The sequence below is a fragment of the Sphaerodactylus townsendi genome, linkage group LG09 (genome assembly GCF_021028975.2).
Source record: "Sphaerodactylus townsendi isolate TG3544 linkage group LG09, MPM_Stown_v2.3, whole genome shotgun sequence".
Classification (NCBI taxonomy): Eukaryota; Metazoa; Chordata; class Lepidosauria; order Squamata; family Sphaerodactylidae; genus Sphaerodactylus; species Sphaerodactylus townsendi.
In genome coordinates this window covers 28,932,208-28,948,308 of record NC_059433.1, presented here as the reverse complement: position 1 = coordinate 28,948,308, position 16,101 = coordinate 28,932,208, and the positions used below count along the sequence as shown (strand labels likewise).

Here is a 16,101-nt window from a genome sequence, read left to right as displayed (position 1 = left end):
CAGGGCGCCACCTTGTGGTGGGTGACAAAATTGCAGGTTCGTTTGTGGGGGATTTTGTATTATCAGTGTTTTTTCCGTTTTTGGCCTGCGGGGGGGGGGGGGCAGATTGTAGGCTAGCAGCACCAAAATTTCAGGGTTTTTTTGGGAGACTCTCCTGATGATATGACCCAGGTTTGGTGAGGTTTGGTTTAGGGAGTCCAAAGGTATAGACTTCCAAAGGGAGTGCCCCCATCCCCCATTGTTTCCAATGGGAGCTAATAGGAGATGGGGGTTACCCCTGAACCAAACTTCACCAAACCTGGGTGGTATCATCAGTACGGTCTCATGAAGATACTCTGAAATTTTGGTGCTGCTATCTTAATAATTTCACCCCTGACAACAGGCAACCCCTAAATTTCCCCAGATTCTCTTTTTAAATCCACTCCCTTCCTGCCAATGCCTGTTTTCTTTCTTTCTTTTATTCTCTCAATGCCTAATAAAGGTTTTTATTATTATCATTATTATTATCATTATTATTATTGTTGTTGTTGTTGTTATTAAATCCTTCGGCATGGATTTAAAGGGAGAATCTGAGGTCCCCAGTTTAAACATTGAAAGGGATGCTGTTTCAGGGTGGGGGAGAATCAACCCCAAAATAGCATCACTTTCAATGTTGTTTAAATTGGGGACCCCAGATTCTCCCTTTAATGTGGATTTAAAAGGAGAATCTGGGCTCCCTAGTTTAAACACCATTGAAAATGATGCTGTTTGGGGGTGGATTTCAGCATCACTTGTTTAAACTAGGGACCCCAGATTCTCCTTTTAAATCCACCTTAAAGACAACTAGGTACATGATTTGTTTGTCAGGCGTGTGTGTGTGTGATACTAAGAATCACAATGCCCCAGTGAGTTAACAACTGGCAAAACAGACGTTACCTGAACTTTTCGACACAGTTTATGTGTAGAAAATAACACTTTCACATCTGAAGTGACTCTTTTTCAGGAAAGTACATTAAGAAAATGCACACTATGGACAGGAGCATAGGAAGCAGGACACCCCAAAAGGCAAATGTGAGGCAAGTAATATAAACCAACCCTTCCCAAAATGTAACCAAGATATCCTGCTGTTGCAAATTAAGCTGGTGGAGGGAGATAGGGCAAAGTTCTCCAAACAACCACTGCCTATCTCTTATACTGCGCAACAATGGAAATCTCTAATTTCCTGATGTGAGCACTGGATCATGGTGCTTTTTTAAGGATGTCGGCCTTCAAGTGGGGCCTGGGGTTCCCTCAGAATTACAGGTTATCTCCAGACTACAGAGATCAGCTCCCCTGGAGAAATTGGCTGCTTTGGAGGGTATACCCTGCTTAGGTCCCTGATCCCCCCGGGCTCCACTCCCCAATCTCAAGAAGTTTCCCAACCTGGAGCTGGCAACCCTACACTCCATCCCCTGTGGGGGACCAGAGAGTACCCAGCAACCTTATGATTTTTTAAGCATCGTACTTTTAAACATAGTTTTTTCAAACATAGTTCAACAGCCCATTACAAATAAAACATACTTCCAATGGCATTTGTATATGATGTTTATCCTTAAATGCTGAGCTGGCAAACTATCAAGGACAGACAAGGAAACTGGTGTTGCCAAAGGAAGCAAAGTATCTGAAACAACGCCAACGAGCCTAACATATTGATTCTCCCACTATATGAGGCTGGGGAAGGGAAAAGCAGGAAGTTCTCTTTATAGACTGTTATAATTGGAAATGGAAACCATATTTCAAATTTTGAAGTTCTAAATTTCAATGTTGATTTTAGGAAACACTTAAAAAGCCAAGGCTTGGCATAATATTAGCTGAAATTTCTCCAGAATAGGTTAAATACTGTTTCTGTGTTTACACTGTTATTTAAGGGAGCTCAAGAGTTTTATTCCTGTTGTAGAAACTTGCCGGATGCATTTTAATTCAGATCAGATTCAACTCACTCTCTCATACTCCTTCCAAAAATAGAAATGTCACATATTTGACAGGTATTTCCCAAGTACAATTCATTGTAACCAAAAGGTATGTCGTCGTAACTGTCTATGACAGGAAAAATCATACCTTCTGTGCTTTTAAAGCTTTTATTCCACTGATTTTAGCATGGATTTTTCTGTTAATCAAGAGATTTTCTTGGGTATTAACTGATCCTAGTTGAGGCTTCTGCTCGGTTTTTGTTCTCACGTCTTCTGAGGGATGATTGAAATTCATCACACGTTATTACTCACTAAACTTCTTGTAAAATCCAGCACCGTCTCCAAATTGTTGTCTGTTTCTTCAAATAACAGCATTCTCCCCAGAGATTAGTAAGGCGTTACAAAAGCAAATGGAGCAAGGAAAAAAATAAAGCAGGATAAAAACAGCAGAGCTTTGTTAAAAAAAATACTTACACTTGTACAGCAGAGAGTCTCCATGCAGCCAAAAGAGAAAGATAAAAAGAATATGAATGGACAGAAGATAAAGCAAGAGCCGTTTCAAAAGAGAAAGGGACGGGAAGTAAGCAGCGCTGAAATTTGGCAAATCAAAAATAAATAAATAACTGAAGCAGAAGTATTGAAGTTTTTGCAGCAAAGAAGAGATATGCAAAAATTAAGGCAAAACCCTTCACAGCAAGAAAACTGAAAATTTTACATACCTTTTATACAGATAAGAGAGTAATGGTCGTTGAGGCTTTATTGATGATGACCACCCCTTGTGCAATTTTATATAAAATTGTACTGATGTCCATAGAGAAGCAAGCGAGTATGCAGGTTCTAGTGTAGAATTTAATGGCATTTAAGAACCTTTATTTTTCATTCAAGAAGATTTGGGGCAATTAGTCCCTCCAATTTAGAGATTATCGTAACACGTATATAGTACCATGGAGTACCATAGCTGAATGGTGATAATTCTGGGTACAGATTAACAAATGTACCTATTATGATGTCCCACATTTAAAAATCTAAAATCAAGGCAACATGAACCAAATACTCCGATATGGTAGAAAACACCCTCTTATGTTCAGCGTTTAAAAGGTAACTGAAAGCACTCCACAAGTGGGGAATCTGACTACTAAAATCTGTGCACATGAACTAGCACTTATTTTGTGGATTTACATTGGGCTTGATTTGATGTTCTGCGTTAACTGTACACAATATAAAACCCAACTCAGAGCTCCAAGAATTGCCCTAAGAATTGTCTTGTAATGGTGATAGGAACTGATTCCATCCCATTTTGTGAAATTTCAGCATGCATACATCCATCTCAAAAACTTTGCCCCTTCTGCAACTCCTAGAACTGATGGGCTAGAAAGATCCATAGGCTCTTCACTTATCCAACAATGCACCCGCTAAAAGGTGTAGCCCTATATTTATCCTTGATGTTACAAGGAAAAGGGCAGAGTGCTCTTCTAGCATTGCATATAATGAAACTGCTATAGTAGCTTAAGACTCTGCCAGCATACCTATACAAAGACATGTCATTGGACTATTTCTAAGTGCACCCCCTCCCCAGAACTGCCTTGCAGTTAATTCAAATGAAAATATAAAATATTGACTTATATGAATACTGATACTAGAACATGACCCCAGAAGTTGTGTGTTCCTGCATGGCAGGGGGTTGGACTTGATGGTCCTTGCGGTCTCTTCCAACTCTATGATTCTAAGTTGGGTGAAATATCACCAAGACAATGATCACCTTCAGACATAATCTTCCTAGTATGCTGATCTTGAACCCACAGCTGCTCATGCTAGGCAGAAAATATCTGAAGTTTTCCACCAGCTGTGTGACTAGCTGCCACATCAGAGTTAGAAGCTATCCATACAGCACTTCTCCCAAGGGCTTGGCTGTTTGTGAACTTCAGCTATCACACTTTTGGAAACATAGCAAGCACTTTGCAAGCACACTATTGGAAACTTAGCAAGCACGAGAGTTTGCATAAGAACTCAGACACCTTTGCACATTAATTCACAAGGATATTTTTAAGTCAAAGAAAAACAAAACTTGTCTTCCATTCAGTCTTATCAAAAGATGGTATAAGGCACAAAATATTTATCTGCCACACTTGCCTATGAAAATAAAATAGATCTGAATCCCACCTAGAATTTCCATTTGTGCAAGGAGGAGTGGTAGGAGCAGCAGTGGCGTAGTGGCTAAAAGCAGTGGCTAGGAGCAGGTGCATTCTGATCTGGAGGAACCGGGTTTGATTCCCCGCTCTGCCGCCTGAGCTGTGGAGGCTTATCTGGGGAATTCAGATTAGCCTGTACACTCCCACACACGCCAGCTGGGTGACCTTGGGCTAGTCACAGCTTTTCGTAGCTCTCTCAGCCCCACCTACCTCACAGGGTGTTTGTTGTGAGGGGGGAAGGGCAAGGAGATTGTATGCCCCTTTGAGTCTCCTACAGGAGAGAAAGAGGGGATATAAATCCAAACTACTCCTCCTCCTCCTCCCTCTCCTTCTTCTTATTCTCACTGATTCCTTGTTTCTCTAGCAGCCCAAAATACCCTCCTGTATTTGGTACTCCTGTAAGACAGGGATTTTCCAAATACAGCATGGAGGGAACTGGAGGTCTCTTGCAGAGGGAGAAAGAATCAGCAACCCCACCCCACCCCCATCCGTGCTCATGGAAATTGTCAGCTGGATCCAAGTCAGCATTTTATGCATGCTAGTACAATCAAGAGTTCCTTTTCCTTTCCTCAGGTTTGGAAGTGGATTCATTTTCAGTACTCTCTGAAGTCATACAATCAATACAGATAAAAGAAAGCACACCAACACAGAAGTCATCTCTTTTCCCCAGGAAGACGATGATTTAATTTTAAAACGAAAGGGAATGAACCATGAAATACTACACAGCAGAATTGAATGATCCATACTATAAGGTAGGTGGACTGGCCTCAACAGCCTAAGAAAGATTGACTACACTAATCATGACAGATATTAAGAACAGTAGGAAGTAGACTGAACTGAAAAATCAATATACACAAAATCTGAAAGAAAACTAACAACCATAGGCAAGCTTACTGGACACTACTTTAACTGAAAGAGCTTCTGTTTGCCAAGTCTTAGAAATACTGTATTAGAACAGGAACAAGTAGAAGGCCTGCAAGGAGTTGGAGAGCATCTATCAGGGGTCTGCAACCTGCGGCTCTCCAGATGTTCATGGACTACAATTCCCACCAGCCCCTGCCACCCCTACCTGCACTTTACCTCCCTAGCAACAAACCACCCACACTTCTCCTCTTTTCCTGCCTCCTTCCTTCTCTTTCCCACCCCACCAGCCAAAGTACTTCGATCTGTTCTCATCTTCAGCTTTTCCTCCTCCTATCCCCCTGGCAGCCTCTTCCCAGGAAATATCTGGCCAAGTTGCATGGGGCCAACTGAGTTTCAACCTGACCTAGTTTTCCCCTTACTTTTAAAAATAGTTTTATGCACTATTTTCTAATTTCTATCTATTCTTATGACAATATTCAGCATTTACTTAAATTTATATAATTTACCATTAACTATTAATATAGCTTTACATCCCTTGTTTTATGATTAATCAGTTACACTCTTGATCTATCCCTCTGCTAGGGAGCCTGCTATTGCCGGCAGGAAGGGGTGTCATGTAATGGGCATGTGCTCAGGTGGCACCTAGTAACTTTCTGTCCCCAATAGGGCCCCAATAGGGATGGTGCCAGGCTTGCTGCCTGGTGGCTAGGATGTGCCCCTTATGCTTGCCCAGCTTCCTATGGTGGTTAATAAAACGGGCTGCAGCCAAAGTTAATTCCAAAGAAAGCTGAGTCTGTGGTTATTGGTATGCGAGCCTCTGCACATCACAATGCAACACCATTTATTAAGACCTTGGCCTCTGTTTAACATACATACTTTGTATCCAACTAAAAAATCTTAAGCCACATTTTAAATTTTGCAGTGTTTTTACTATAAAAGTCCAAGAAATGCTGTTAAATGCTTTTTTCGCATCTTAAAATATAGATGCAGTCTTTTTCTTCTTCATTTTAACACATTCAATGGCGTTAATTACAAATCGTATATTGTCTTTCAAATATCTTTTTAGCACAAAACCTGTCTGATTTTCGTGTTATCAATCTGTTGATGCAGCTTCTCAATCTGCTCACCATCATAGTCATAAAAAGCTATTAATCTACATTTAATAATGACACCGGTCTATATGACCATGGGCGTTTCGGATCACTTCCTTCTTTACAAATCAGAGTTATTTGTGCTTCTTGCCATGATGGTGGTAATGTTGTTTCCAAGTTTATTTCATTCATTACTTCTTCCAAAAAATTACAATATTCTGCCATTAAACTATCAGGTCTTGCTTGTTTACCATTTTTCAGTTCCTTAATGGCTTGTCACAATTCTTGAATTTCATATTTTGATTCAAGATTTCTCCTTTCTTGCAAACCCAAATAGAACTCATTTTAACCTGCATTTCACATTTCTTCCTCCTTCCTCTTTATAACTCCCTGGTTTTTGACAAAGGCAGGAACTCCCTATTGCTCATCCAGCAGCTTAAAACTTACAAACACAAAAAGAAAATCCAGAGCATGCGTCTAGCTGATATTTAATAAATGACAGGCTCATAATGCCATGGAGCTGCAGGGACAACCATGATTTAGACTAAGCAGGAATTCGTATGGATTACAGGAGGGAATTTTTACTGATAACTACAGCTTTTAATGGCAGTGTGCAGAAAATGTTCATGAGGAACAATTATAATATTTGAAACAAGTCACAGTTTTAGGAAACCATACAAAAAGCATCAGGGATGGCACAAGAAGTTGAGTTCCATTTCTTTCTGATCTAAATGATGCAGAAAAAGCACACCCTTAAATAGGCTAACACTATCATAACTCCACGTCATTTTAAAGGACATTTTGAAAGTACAAAGCAAATCCTGAATATAACCTAATTTACAAGTATTAAAGATTCTTAATCTAGCCCAGGATCCAACAGAGCCAACCTTCTATATATAAGTGAAGTCTTTCTGTTGTCGGATGAAGGATAAGAACAGCATCATGTGCTTTTCCACGACTGTCATATGCAAAGTCTCTTTTTATTTTTAATATCTAACATTGTATATTTCCAAAATCTGAAAACAGTTTTCACTAGGACTGTGAAAGGGCTCATTCCACCTCTCTGCATGTTTAGTGGAAAGTTTCAATACGAAGTCTCAATAGAATCCAACATGATTCTAAGGGTTTATGCTTTCTCATGCAAACTAGCAGTGTTACTAATTGCATGGAAAAGTATGTGATAAGATTCCATTCAGATGCTTTGCTAAATATAAATATGTCTTTCTAGTATAACAGATAAAGAAGTATAAAAAGACAATCATTCCAGAACAAATGTTGCTTAAAACTATGCTTGAAATAAAATAGCTCTGCATATTGCCACTGAAGTACTGGCAAAACAGATCTTTCCCTGTTTCTCCTTTCCTTTAGCAGCCCTTTGATTCCTGAAAAGGCATTGTGAGAGAAGGGGAATCCTCACAGGCAAAAAGGTCATGTGCACTGAGGGCTGCAATGAAGAGGGGAATTGAGTATGATAACTTTTCTTCCCTGTTCAAGCCAGAAAATGCATATCCAGATTATCACACAACTAATGCACATCCCACAGAAAATGCATTATCTAGCTTATCATACAACTAATGCACAAACATGCAAGTTATGATTTTATGACCAATGTGGGGCGAATCCAGTTGCAAAGACAATAAAATGCTAGACATTTTATAAAAATAAGAACAATAGACCTTTTCCCTATACAGCTGCTTCTACAAGCTTCTTATGTCACAAGTTCCATCAACTTGAAAGTATGCAGAATTCATGCTAAGTTGCTGAATAAGTTCTTTATTTTGACATTGCTCTGATTGGTACAGAAGTTCAGTTTCCAGAATACAGTGCAAACTATATTTCTTTTGAGAAGTTTACATCACTGAAAACCCAAGTTACAACACACTCAAACACCACTTAATTCCTTCAGAATTATATCAAAAGAAAATAGGCACAAACAAAAATGCTGAGACAGAAGGGTTTTGAATACAATTTGTAAAACATTACCTTTAGCCTTATGGACCTTAAACATCATGAAACAAAAACATACAAACAAATATAACTTTCATTTAAATCCCTCTGTTAGAATCATTATGCCACAAAAACTCAACATGAAGTAAGATGGATCATTGACAAACAGAATCATGACACAGGCAGAAACTTCCATGTCATCAGAAGCAACAGTTTGTCACGTAGCACAGTCTGATTTATTGAGGCAATCTATATGCCAACTGTCCCATCTACATGATGGAACAGCACAGAATGCCATAAAAGCTATCATAAAGAGATTACAAGATGAGGTAACAAGGAGAAGTGCTATTCTTGCATTTGTCTTGTGTTGCAGACAAATACATGAAAAGTCAATAAAACACCCTTAAACATAATTGTCAAAGGAATGGAATGTGGTGATGACATATGTTCCATTAGTGGGTGTGCTGGATGCACAAAGTGAATCCTGTGCGCCCATTGGTTGGAAGTGTCACTCACATTCCAACCACCTCCCTTGTGACTGAGGAACAAGCTGGCTTGATGGGGAGGCCTGCCAGCATCCTCCCTATTCCTCAGCACCCTCCCCACTCCCCCGCCTGCTGTTTCCCATCCCCCACAAACCAAGCTGATCCTTGCAGGGCATAGGTGGGTTGCATCTGCTGCCCCTCTGAACTGGCCCAAGGCTCCCTACTCCCTCACCCGCCCTCTCTCAGCCCACAAACAGCAGCCTGGGCTGGTGGGGCAGCAGCAGATTACAATTCACTGACTTCCCTGCCCAACCCAAGTTTCCCCACTACCTCACCCACCCTCTTCCAGCCCCCAAACAGCAACCTGAGCTGGCAAGGCACCAGCAGGTAGCTGCACGCTGCCCACCAGCCCAACCCAAGTCTCCCCATTCTATCCTCTCTCTGCCTTCTCTCACTCCCCAAATACCCACTCAGTTCCCCAGCCCCAAACAGCAAGCCAACAGCAGTGTTCTGGGATCATCATCAGGTCAGAAGCAGGCTGGTGTCTGTGTGTGTGCGTGTGGCAGCAGCAGCAGCAGCAGCAGCAGGTAAAGCAGCAGTAAAGACCACTGTGGAAGAACATGCTTGCTTGCCCCCCTTCCCAACTTTCTAGAGCCCACTGCATTTTCACCTGCAATGGGCTTTACTGCTAGTCACCAAATAATTCAAGAACAGTTACTGAAATGGTCTAACATTCATTCTTTCATGAACAGGTTAAGAATAAAGGAATAAAAGTATCTTACCATGCATGTGTCTAAGTCTTCCAAACGTTCAATTTCAGTCAGCTCCTCAACTGTGATGATGGAACGTTTAGCAGGTTTTTCCTGTGCTAGTTCAATTTCTAATGATTCCTGGTGGGGCAGGGGTTTGCCTCGCCTGGTCAAATGGTCAGCCTGGGTAAAAAGTTCAAACATTCTTTGGAAAACCATAAACCACCAGTGTAAAGTGATGCTTATGTAAGTGAGGCTTATGCTTCCAAATGGCAAGAGATGAACTCAGAAGATTGTGATAAGTGACCAATCCTTCTAGATGCTACTTGGCTAACACCCAGCAGCAAAAAAGAACACACACAATGTATTATTTTTTCATTTTATTGGACTTGATCCAATGTTCAACTGGTAACGAGTGCAGCTGGAAAAATACAGGTTGAATATGTGATCTTACAGATGTTCTTGCAAGAACTCTTGCTGCCACATTCTGGGCCAGCTGAAGTTCCGGGAGCAACAACCTGTGTATAGAGAGTTACAGTTGTCTAACCTGGAGGTGACTAGCTCATGGATCACTGTGGCCAGGTTGGTACAAAACAGGTACCAGCCTGGTGGAGATGGCAAAATGTTACTCTAGCTGTATTTGCAACCCAGGCCTGCACAGAAAGGGAGGCATCCAGAATCACACCCAGGCTTTTGATGATAGGTGTAGGTGTTAATTCCACCCCTAAATTTGGCAGATGGGATCCCAGCCCTGATGCTTCCCCACAAAGCCACAGTGCTTCCATTTTTGGTGGACTGAGTTTCAACCATTCTACTACAGCTCCCAGTTACCTGGCCAGATTGTCTGGGACGGTATATGGCCGGCAATTCAGCAAAAGATATAGCTGGGTGTTATCTGCATACTGATAACAAGCTAGCCCCAAACTCCTAATCAGCTGGGCAAGGGATTGGAATATCCACTCTTGAACAATTAAAGCTTCTTGGATGATACAGGTTTGTTTTGCCTAGAGTTGTAAGTGTATACCATTTCATATGAATGTTACAAAAACCTGTGTAATTGGATTTTTCTTCTCTCTTTTTGCCAAGAGACATTTTTACCATAAAATTCCCCATGCTGCCACCAGTGCAAGAAACAGGAAGATAGATATATTTTGGTTATTATGACTTTATGACACCATCTGGCAACTATGCCCCCAATATTCAAAAGTCAGACAGGTATACATTTGGGAACGACAGTGTAAATGCGCACAGTGTAGCAATTCAATCATATGAAGCTCATGAATCTCTGGGGTGACTCAAAACAGAGCAAATACTTACCAGCTTATGATGGCAAAATGACAAAGCATCAAGGATCTCATCTACTATTCGGTCCGAAAGCAAAGAGGCCACTGTCAGCTTCACTTCACTGTATACAGTAGAAAATCAAAACACACAAGCTTTTAATTCACGCAAAATATTCTTACAATATTGATTGTGCAAGGCTTATCTGACTCTTCCATGAAAAAAATCAATTTAAAAATATGAGAGCAGGAGCAGAAGACATTTCATAAGGAATTACTAATCTTTATCTTGCACATTTTCTCATCAATTATGATGATTTTTAACACCAAAATTGATGGTAACCTATTTTTAACATGAAAAAAATAAAAATTTACTCTGATGTATATCAGAAAATAAATCAGGTCTAGGTTAAGCTGACTTATTTAAACCCTTTTTGTCAAAAATTAGATCCCAAATGTGGCTTTTCGGCCTATTATACTACAGGGTCATTATCAGCGAGGCATTCACGAGAAGCAGTGCCATAGAATTTGTTTTTTTAAAAAATAACTTATGCCTGCATCCAGACTCATCTGTCCAGGAAGTATATGAGAAATTGAGCACATGGGTATCCAAGGGCATGAATACTTGTTTTAGAGGAACATAGAAACAGATTTCATTCCAGAAGAGTTCATATTGCTCTCAGGGCAGACGTCTGCTGAAACAATCTACAGCTTAAGTGTACCCACTGATGAACAAGAACGCATATTCTCACCTAATTTTATTGAGGATATCAATTCCAGACTGCTCCAACAGAACATTTTTAACAAAAGTCCGTGGGATGGAAATCTTCTCAGTACAGGCTTCAATCAAATCTTGCCGTATGTGTGCTTTCTTCATTGCACTTGGACAGAGATTTTCAGCTGCATCCACCATAGACTCAAGTAATGTCTGCATCACAAAACAAGATAGTTGTGGGAAAAAACCATACACAAACCACTACATTTCTCCATTATAAATACCACCTGGGATTCATAAATTACAGACTTTTATCAAAGTAAGACCAAATATCATATTCTTCCACCACGTGGCTATCTTGCCAATCTATCCCTTTGCAGACTCTCATGAACTTGGTCTTTTAAAACTATCTGACATACCACTGGCCTGTATTATCAGTTCTGATTGTTCAGTATAAACAGTTGGATGGCATCAAGAACTAGCTATTCTAGACAAAAGATAGTAACCAGTTTCGGTTACCAGCTTTTTTCTAGTATAAGCTGCTGTTGATAATTAGCATGAGGCGTCCAAGAATTTTATCTGCAGTCTTAAAAAGACAAACATGACTTTTTTTTGTAAGAAAGAAGAAAACATGCCAAAAAATAAAAAATTCAGCATTTGTGTCTTTGTTTCTAATCATTCAGAATCTTTAAAAATCACCAAAGTCTATTCCAATAATATCTGGTGACTGCTCAGTATGGTAAGTTTGAATATGCCTATAATGTGCTAATTAAGATATTGAAATGTGACTATGGTGAAAAAGGTGTGGGAATATAGTTGTTCAGAACAGAACAAAACTGTGTCATCAAACTAATATATTTATACAGATTTTTCAAATCTATATAGCTGCCTCATTAAAAAGGATTTAATCCATGTTCCTTAACAATTTCTCTGTTCTCTTAAATATTAACAATTGAAGACATAAGCCTGGAACACAAGACCTTTCTAATTCTACGACTCCATGTAATAGAAAGCTCAAATGTTTCTTAACACCACATTAAACTATGAACCCAAGTTTTGAAGCAAGCAAATGCTCATTTGCAGAAGTGTCTTAGAATCAACACATATACATGTTATCTATCTTAAGGACCATGTCTCCCCATAGAACAGTGTATCTGTTGAGGTAATCCAGCCAGCTACTTCTAGCCATTCCTGGTGCCTGCGACAGTCTGTTCCTTTAATGCCCAGGTTCAGTCACACACCCCAGAATGTATTTTCAGAAACAATCTGTTTCTTTAGAAATAAGGAAATTTTAAAAAGAAAATCTGCAACTAAGATATCCCTCTAAAAATTAAGCACTTTTGAAAGCAAATATTCAATTACCTACACAGAATAAAAATTCCTCAGAAAATAACCTGATGTTCGTAATTTCAAATTGTCTCATTTCCAAACTAGGGCTAATTTCTAGTAAAGTCCCCTGAACAACTGGTCACATTAAACAAATCAGAGGCCACCCATTTTCCCTGTGGAGAGTCTTGACACGGGTCTTCTCAAGGCATATGGCGGATCAATGGTCCCTTGCAAATTAGAAGAGTACACAGAGTATTTCTTATGCAAGATTTTTGATTGAAAGAGAAAGTATAACATTATCTGAACTAGACATGATATCCTCAAGCAATCCCTCTGTGGATGAAATTTCCTTAAAATGCATTAGCCTCCAGAGGAAAGATAACTGACTATGCAGATATCAGTGGCTAATCCTTGAAGCTCTCTACAGTCTGGCATCTTGCAGAGAAATTATCATTTTGCTTCTCCTAACCCTTAAGCACTTCAGAGATTTGAAGTAAAACCCAATAAGCAAAATCCTCACCTTATCACGTGCAAAAGGGAGAATGGAACAAAACACTCTCTAAACTGCAATATTTTCCTTCTCATTAACTCCTTTAATTTAGAAAAAATAATTAGTAATGTAGTTCTTCATTACCTTCCCACTGACTAAAGCATTTATTTTGGTCTCAGATGAATAGAACTCAAATCTGTAGTTTTAGCCTGCTAATAAACTCAGAAATATAGTTGCGAGCACAGAGTTAGGAACAGAAAAGACAACATAGATAATTCTATTATTATTATTATTGGAAGAAGAGTTTGGATTTTAAGCCCCCCTTTCTCTCCTGTGAGGAGACTCAAAGCAACTTACAAACTCATTCCCTTCTTTTCCCCTCAACAGACACCTTGTGAGGTAAGTGGGGCTGGGAGAATACTGAGAGAACTGTGACTGGCCCAAGGTCATCCAGCAGGCTTCATGTGTAGAAGTGGGGAAACAAATCCAGTTCACCAGATAAGAGTTCATCACTCAGGTGGAGGAGTGGAGAAGCAAACCTGATTCTCCAGATCAGAGCCCACTGCTTTTAACCACTACACAATGCTGCCTCTTTTTAAGCTTCCACTTCCATATAGTGCCGTATAATGGTTAGAGTGTAAAAGGTAAAGATAGCCCCCTGTGCAAGAACCGGGTCATTACTGACATCTCATCACGACCTTTATTGGGCAGACTGTTTCCGCTGTGGTTCTGCCATTGCCTTCCCCAGTCTTCTACAACACTTTACCCCCAGTAATCTGGGCACACATTTTAGCAACCTTAGAAGGCTGGAAGGCTAAGTCAACCTGGACTTCCACTGAGACTGAACTCAGGTCGTGAGCAGAGCTTTGACTACAGTACTGCTGTTTATCACTCTGTGCCAAGGGTCTGCCAGTGACAACAGAGTGACAGACTAAAAATCTGGGAGACTAAGAACTGGGAGACCAAAATTCAAATCCCCACTCTGCCATGGAAGGTTGCTAGGTAACAATGGGCCAATCACACACTCTCAGTACCTTATAGCGTAAGTTGCTTTAGGTTCCCATTGAGGGAAAAGGCAGGGTATAAATGACATAATTAAAAAATAAGTACAGATATCACTGATGGCAAAAAACCCCCCTTAGATCAACTACACTGGGCACTCCTATGTGCAAGACTGGATGTATGATAGTTCCTTTGACGGCCTTAGAAGAGTTATCCCACTTTATGTACAAAAACTTCTTCATACGGAATGCATGGCAAATGAGGGTTGCCAGTTCATTCAGCATGTTGGATACTCATGTTGGAAAGTATACTAGAAACTCATGCCTCTGCACGGCTCCCTACCTGAGGAATCAACAACAACTAAATTCTACCACAGTGGGAATGCCATGGGGGCACCTCACACCTGCAGCAACCCCTCCCCTTCCTTCCAGGTCACAGAGCCACTCTTTGTGGCAGGAATGCAAGCGGGCCAGTCGCCCAGGAGCCTTCTGGCAGAAATTGGCTGCTATCATATTAAGGCAGGCTTAGAGGAAAACAGGAACACAAGGATGACATCAGCTAGAGATTCCAGCTGTTGGAAGTCCAGCAACAGCAGGAGGAATCAACATGGCTGGCTGAAGAGGCAGGAATGGGATAACTGTGAGCCTGAAGATACAGGAATGTGGTGGCTGAGGGGGAGGGACTTACCACCCAGGCAATGCCAGTTAACTGAGTGTTCTCAATAATCAAGTGATGCATAACAAAACTTATAATGTATTACTTTTCTTCCTGGTATTATTTTGCTAGTGAAATAAACTTCAGAAAATTATCTTACTAAGAAAACCCAAACACTTACTGATTGGTTCCCCACTCCGGGACATGACAATTTTATACCCCACTAAAACATTCCCATTCTCACTGAACACAGTGTGTAACAGACTTCCCTCTGTGATACACCTCCGAAGATGCCAGCCACAGAGTGCAGGCGAAATGTTAGGAACAAGATCCACCAGACCACGGCCACACAGCCCGGAAAACCCACCACAACCAGTATCTTATTAAGATTTCAGTAAGTAAAAGGGTTTTCAAAAGTGTCTGAAATAATGTTTTGCACAAATTTACCAAAAAAGACACAGCAAAACTTAGATGCTTTCTTGAACCACTTGCCACATTTCTCGTTCCGAGCTTGCTATTTCATGGTTAATACCTTGAGTTGATCATCCACGACCCTGGTGACCTCTCCAGCCATTGATTCTAGTGTTTCTTGAATTGGGTTGGATAAGGAACCAGTTGCTCCCGCCCATGAAGTTCCACCAAGATGGTACAGGTTTGGTAACAACTGCATAACAAATTACAACAAATAAATTTGGAAATTTAGCTTCAATATCTACAAAGACATCTGCTCCAGTGGAACTGATATTTTACTGATATGAAGCAGTTAGTGTCACTTACTGTTTTAGAGTTCTTAGCGTCTTTCATCAGCCTTTCTGCTGATTTCAGATCTTCTTGGATACTATCAACGCCACAGTTCCTCAGTGAATTGAGATGGTCTTGAACTTTAACACATATTCTGTCAATCATCTACAGAAAAAAGGGGGGAGGGTACAGCAATATCAGACAATAACAAAAAATATAACATCTTAAACTGTAAGATGGACAGAAGCCATGAAAAGCTAATCTTTTGTCTGATCTAACAAATTTCAACATCTTCATATATATGGCAATGGTGTTACCCTGAAACCTGTATAATGGGATATATAAGGGCAAAAGCCCTTATAAGGAATATAAAAGGCAGAAAGAGCAGTAGAAGTAATCATTGATATCTGCCTGACAGATCATGCTGGGAAATGGGTGATTTTGGTTAACCTACTTGATCTACAAAAAATTCTGCTTAAAACTGGAAAATTAAAGCAGAGTAAACCACAATGAAATGTAAGTGAATACTTTTTCCTTGTTCACTCACTATAATATATTTATATCTTAAGCCAGTACCTTCCTAGCCCCCCTCTTCTTGCAAAGAAGAAATCACGTGACAAAGGCAATACTTCAAATA

The 16,101-nt window shown here is 40.2% G+C and overlaps 1 protein-coding gene across 5 annotated transcripts in view; it reads right to left on the bottom strand.

The window, feature by feature from the left end:
* Positions 1-16,101, bottom strand: part of CARMIL1 (capping protein regulator and myosin 1 linker 1) — a 156,584-nt gene that overhangs the window by 21,669 nt on the left and 118,814 nt on the right. For 3 of the 5 annotated variants that reach the window (XM_048507671.1, XM_048507672.1, XM_048507673.1), the window contains 6 exons: positions 15,501-15,629; positions 15,256-15,387; positions 11,286-11,461; positions 10,571-10,658; positions 9,287-9,436; positions 2,403-2,420 (listed from right to left, as the gene is read on the bottom strand). In XM_048507671.1, the coding sequence (XP_048363628.1) occupies positions 2,403-2,420; positions 9,287-9,436; positions 10,571-10,658; positions 11,286-11,461; positions 15,256-15,387; positions 15,501-15,629 (693 nt within the window). The remainder of the gene's footprint in view (positions 1-2,402; positions 2,421-9,286; positions 9,437-10,570; positions 10,659-11,285; positions 11,462-15,255; positions 15,388-15,500; positions 15,630-16,101) is intronic. The other 2 variants (XM_048507674.1, XM_048507675.1) reach the window with 1 other exon arrangement.